This window comes from Vigna unguiculata, chromosome 1 (genome assembly GCF_004118075.2).
Source record: "Vigna unguiculata cultivar IT97K-499-35 chromosome 1, ASM411807v1, whole genome shotgun sequence".
In the NCBI taxonomy this organism is placed as follows: domain Eukaryota; kingdom Viridiplantae; phylum Streptophyta; class Magnoliopsida; order Fabales; family Fabaceae; genus Vigna; species Vigna unguiculata.
The window spans coordinates 30,120,085-30,126,289 of NC_040279.1; the positions used below are offsets into that span (position 1 = coordinate 30,120,085).

Sequence of the window (6,205 nt, forward strand, 5' to 3'; positions counted from 1 at the left end):
AAATTTATATCTATCCTATTTTTAAATACATTCAAACCAGTGGCGGAGGTACAATTAAAATTTAGTGAACATGGGAGTGGTGCAAAATTTTCACCGTAACCATCTTGTACCATTTTTTTACAAGAATATTAAACATGATAGATGCAATAGGCCGTGGGCCTTAAAAAGATGAAGGAGGAAAGAGGTAAGGTGAGCCATAAACAAGCTTTGGCATTAGCAGAAGAACGTGTAAAAAAATCCAGTGGGCCCTACCTTCATTGGACGGAGGCCGCACCTCCACTGTTACTCGGTGCCAAACACACTTTAAATACAGCACCCCGCATTCTTCTAACCCTTGCCCCCTTTCTCACTCCCTCCTCTTCACACATTCTTCACCGCACCAACAAACCTTCTCCCTCACACCTTCAGGTAACTTTCTCTCTCGTTATCTCTTTCTTCTCATATTCTTTCCCAATGCTATCTATCTATGTAAGTTTCTCTCTCCTATTCTTACTTTCCTTTCCCTATTCTCGCTCGATCTAACTGTTTCCGCTCTCCGCGCTTCGATTCACTCTAAACTACTCCACGCTTATTTTATTTTACGTGATTTTCGTACAACGTGATTTGATTGTGGCCAATTCTTACATGTCCTGCTTGATTTTCTCACTCTATTTCTCTGCTATCTATATGTATATATAAATCCCTCTCTATACCTCTGTTTTACGACGCATCTTTATCGGATCTAAGGAGGAATCCTCTTTTACCTCTCTGTCGCTTGTCGTATTTCTGGTTTGTGTTAATACTCCGGAAAACGACAGCATTGTGTTTTTTCTCTTCTGTAATAAGCCTGACTATAGTGAATCTGGAACAAATTTTGCGCGAGGTAACCGGCCACCTCTGTTTTCTTTCAGATCTCGTTTATTCGCTTGTGTTAATCTGTGTGTTTGTTGTTGTCGAGCTGGATACACACGGCTTATCAGGAGTTAGGATTTCACTGGTTGTTCCTCTTTGATTTTTTCTTGGTGTCTGCGCTTATTTACTGTTGTGCTTAATGAATAGTTTGGTTGACCAATTGGATGGTTGGTGAGTTAGAATATTCCGATTCGTTGCCCAACTTGGGTTAAAAAATCTCTGCAACTCTCGAAGACGATAAATTTTGCTGTTGTTTGGAGGAAGGAAATTTCTTCTTCATGTTCTTTTCTTAAATTGCACTTTTCTTTCCTTTATTTTAAATATATACCAAACCTCCCAAAAGTTATATTACTTTCAAATAATTAATAGTTATGAATGCTTGGACAATGTCTATTTGCCTGTATATGTTGCTAGTTATTTAATTTAAAACGTGTTATTGATGGTAGAGTTCACTATTCATTCAATCTTATATCTCTTCGTCTTGGCTTTGGTTTTAGTACCGTACAAGGAAGAATAAAATTTGAGTTATTATCAATTTTAAAATTTCGTTTAACCTTTCTACTTAGTTTTGATTTTTTTTCTCTGTATTTCAAATAATTTTAATTTACATAGATTATTATTATTATTATTATTATTATTATTATTATTGAATTGATAAGTTTATTAAGTTTTATTTCACATGTGTTAACTGATAATGTAAAAATTCATAGCGTTTTTGTGTTCCAGTCCTATTAGGCCTATTTATTTATGTAGGATCATTATTTAGTACTCTGTTATATAAGACGGACTTTTTCTGATATTATTTAATAATTTTTTGATTAAAATATGTAATATTTGTATATTTTTCTTCATTTAAATTTTGTTAATCATTTGTTTTGAGTAATATGTACTAGTAATTTCTTTTCGAGATTTTGGATTTGATTGTCTATGCTTCTTGTTTGAGTGTAATTATGTATGGATATGCGATCTTAACAAAGTAGGAGTCGCTTTATCTTAATTTCAATGGGTAAACATATCATTATAAAATTGGAATCCTCACTTCCATTGATTATTTATAGTACTAGGGAACCTGATTTAATAAATATTATGTTTATGAAAATTAAATAGACTACGTTTCAATGTGACTTATTCATTATGCTTCTTTTTTTTTTCCTATTTATTTGAAGAAAATAATAAAAGTATAGCTAGACAGGTCTTATTTTTTATTTTTATTAACTGCTATTTGGAAGTTGAATTGAAAATCATATCGATTACAATATTATATTTTATATGTTTAAATTTTTATCAATTTATGTCTATGTATACATTTATTTATTTTGATGAAGAAAAAAAAAAGTGTAAATTAAAGTCTTATAAATATTTTAATAAAACTGAAATAATTTATTGTATACTTTGCTATATAGAAAATTTCTTAAATCAAATCTCAAAAAAAAAAACATGGGGGAAATTTATGTTTTTATATGATATCGGTTTATTGCATACTTTCTCTATCATAATTAAATTTAACGCCTATGAAGAGGGGTGTATCTATGTTTTCAAAGACTGTAGTCGTTTATTGCTATGTAATATATATAATTGTTTTTAATGTATTAGTATTAAGTGTGAATATTATTTTCTTATTAATTGCTATATTAGTTATATATATATGCGTATATAACTAGTATAAGTTTTTAATATTACAAAAACTCGAGAAAGTGATTTTTTAAAACATTTTCCTCGCTATAAGCTTTCTCGTTTTTATTTAAATTAATCTCCTTTTGGAACGACAAAATGAAGAGACAAATAGAATTTATTAGAGCTGAATGAAAGTTGGTTCGATAAATTTTATTATGATTTTTTACCAAGTTTTTATTTTCAGATATTTTGAAATTAATAAATAGTATATATTAAAGAATTATGTACGTGTTACTATGTTACTCGGTTATTTATTGTTTATTATGATTTTAATTAATGTTAAATAATTGTAAACTTCAATTTTTATATTTAGCTTAAATTGTTAGTTAATATATTATGTTTATATTTTGCTTTTGTATTAAGTTTTTAAACTTTTTAATGAACAAGTTGTTATTATGTTTAATTTGACCTTATAAAAGAATAAGAACTTAGTAAAAATATTTTCTTTTGGACTTACAATGATTTTTGTTATGAAATTTTTAAACATGTCGTATTAGTAATTTTTATTTCAAATGATTTTTCTTGCATTCAATGTTCATTAATGTCTATATAGTGAAAGCGACTGGAATAATTAAATCCCATTTGTCCACGATACTTTATTCGCGACCGCATTTATCATTTATACATATATTGCCATGTTTATGGTGGGTCCCCCCTGACTCATCGTTGTTGTAGATAATACCAACAAAATGTATACATCAGTTAGATTGATTGACGATTTTGCAAATTGTATTTGTCTTAATAATTTTGTTTAAAGATGGGACAACTTGAAGCCGGTTGAGTTGTATTTATTTATGATAAATTCTTTTGATGCAATGTACACAACTTGTAATCAAAACTCCTACAGTAAATAAGTTTCTCTGGTTGAGATATAAACACCTGTTTTGTTTAATGGTTGAAAATCTGACCTACCTAACTTACGTCGAACTTCCTTGAAGGATGGCGGCCGCTCGTTTTTCTTAAGCTAATATGTATAGAAAGTGATATATGGCCTTTTATATTTTTTTAATTTATATCATTAGACTTGGTATTTTTTTACAGGAAGCTCAGGATTATGATTATAGAAAATAACTGTATTTCGTTTTCGATTGCAATATTTTCACTCTAAAACAAACAGTAAAGCATGACACACTCTACAAATCAATTTGAGTTTCTGTATCATTTGCTTAGTAGTTGACACGGTTCTACCTTTTGTCACGATGATCATCACTAGTGAGACATAGGGGGAAAGTTATGGAAAGCTAATGTAGTGTCATATCTAGCTATTTATGCTTATTGTTTCTCATTGGAAAAGTCTTCCCATTTGTTTATAGATTTGAATAATGTTGCATGTTTATTCTTCTGAATTGTGAATGAATCTTTTTTACGTTTACTTTTGCGTGTGGATTGCTTTTTCTCTTTTAATTATAAAATCATAGCTTAGACATCACCCTGCCCATTTCATTTTTGTTTTGTGTCCATGGTGTACATCTATACCATGGTTGGTCCATGCTGAAGTCCATTGTAAGAAGAAAATAAAAATATAACAGGGTGATTAGTGGTTTCAACATACTCTGTTAGCATGTTTTATCTACCACATCTTCTGTTACTAAAAGTATTAGAGTGTATTGCCAGCAATCTCTATTCCTGTATAGGTAAGTGCGTGTTTCTCTATTCGCTTTTAATCTGCATATTATTATTAGTATTAGAAGTAGGATTATCTCCCCCCATATCAAATAGGAGTATAGAGATGAAACGTATGAAATACAAACGATAATGAGAGGAACATGTTACCTACTTTTGTTGAAATGTTCACTATGCACTATTTTAATAATGCATGTTTTTGCTCTGAAGATCACACATTTTATCCATTCTAATGCTGTGTGCTTTTAGAACCCACTAGGTAGGTATTGCCGATAATTCTTGGCTTGAGATATGAGTCTCGTTCATGTTCATGGAAAGTGTTGTAAGAATATGCCCTGATGTTGACTTTTGCAGGTTGTGTGAAGATGGGGGCTGGTGGCCGAACCTTTGTTCCTCCTTCCAACAGGAAATCAGAAGTCGACCCTCTAAAGCGGGTGCCATGTGAAAAACCTCCTTTTAGCCTCAGCCAGATCAAGAAGGCCATCCCACCTCACTGTTTCCAGCGCTCTGTTCTCCGCTCATTCTCCTATGTGATTTACGATCTAACCATAGCCTTCTGCCTCTATTATGTTGCCACCCATTACTTTCACACCCTTCCCCATCCTCTGTCTTTCCTTGCATGGCCAATCTACTGGGCTTTCCAAGGTTGTATCCTCACTGGCGTTTGGGTCATTGCTCATGAGTGTGGCCACCATGCATTCAGTGACTACCAGCTGCTTGATGATATCGTTGGCCTTGTTCTCCATTCTGCTCTCCTAGTCCCATACTTTTCATGGAAATACAGCCATCGCCGTCATCACTCCAACACCGGTTCTCTTGAGCGGGATGAAGTATTTGTGCCAAAGCAGAAGTCCGGTATGCAGTGGTTCTCTAAATACCTTAACAATCCACCAGGCAGAGTCCTCACACTACTCGTCACCCTCACTCTTGGTTGGCCCATGTACCTGGCTTTTAATGTGTCAGGCAGGCCTTATCCAAGGTTTGCTTGCCACTATGATCCTTATGGTCCTATTTACACCGATCGTGAACGACTTCAAATTTATATATCAGATGCTGGAATAGTTGCAGTATGCTATGGCCTTTACCATCTTGCCATGACAAAAGGGTTTGCCTGGGTGGTGTGTGTTTATGGAGTTCCTTTGCTAATTGTCAATGGATTTCTGGTGTTGATTACATTCTTGCAGCACACTCACCCTGCATTGCCGCACTACAATTCCTCTGAGTGGGACTGGTTGAGAGGAGCTTTGGCAACAATTGACAGAGATTATGGAATTCTGAACAAGGTCTTCCATAATATTACAGACACTCATGTGGCACATCACTTGTTCTCCACAATGCCGCATTATCATGCAATGGAGGCTACAAAAGCAATTAGGCCCATTTTGGGAGAGTATTATCGACTTGACGAGACTCCATTTGTGAAGGCAATGTGGAGAGAGGCAAGAGAGTGTCTTTACGTGGAGCCAGATCACGGTACTGAGAACAAAGGTGTATTTTGGTACAACAATAAGTTGTGATGATTAGTGCTGCCGCGTTTTAAGTTTCCTTTGTGTCGGTTAAGTATGCAAACCTGCTTATTGGGAATAATTTTGTTGAACCCTAATGTTGGTGGTAGTAGTGTCTAAAAAGTAGTGTAGCGGTTTTTGTTTGCAGAATAAGATATGGCGTCCCAGAACAGTTTAATTATTGCACCAAGGTTTGAATCAGTGCATGTACACCATGTCTCTTACGCTGTTGAGGAAAGCTTATTCTTGTTCTAGTTTTTTATTGCAAGCAATTCGCTTATTCTGTTCCCATTTAGAAGTTCTAAAATCATTATTTGTTTTTCTAAATGTTGAGAAGCATGAATAATGATTCTTTTTTTAATTCACTGAACTCGTCTTGCTATTGAAGTTATTTCTAATGTGAGATTCACATTAAACTTATAACCTTGATTGGTAGATTAAGGAACTGGTAATTAAAGAAGAGAGATCACTGCATAATATTTTGTATTATCACATCATATCATACGAAAAAG

General features: G+C 33.5%; 1 protein-coding gene across 1 annotated transcript; it reads left to right on the forward strand.

The window, feature by feature from the left end:
• Positions 1-202: 202 nt before the first annotated feature.
• Positions 203-5,982, forward strand: LOC114174864 (omega-6 fatty acid desaturase, endoplasmic reticulum isozyme 2). The gene is made up of 2 exons (XM_028059902.1): positions 203-408; positions 4,543-5,982. Exon 2 carries the CDS (start codon positions 4,554-4,556, stop codon positions 5,703-5,705), a length of 1,152 nt encoding a protein of 383 aa, XP_027915703.1. The 5' UTR covers positions 203-408; positions 4,543-4,553; the 3' UTR covers positions 5,706-5,982.
• The last annotated feature ends 223 nt before the right edge of the window (positions 5,983-6,205 follow it).

Excerpts from the sequence above, each read along its gene's own strand:
- LOC114174864 (XM_028059902.1), top strand. The coding sequence starts at position 4,554 with ATGGGGGCTGGTGGCCGAACCTTTGTTCCTCCTTCCAACAGGAAATCA.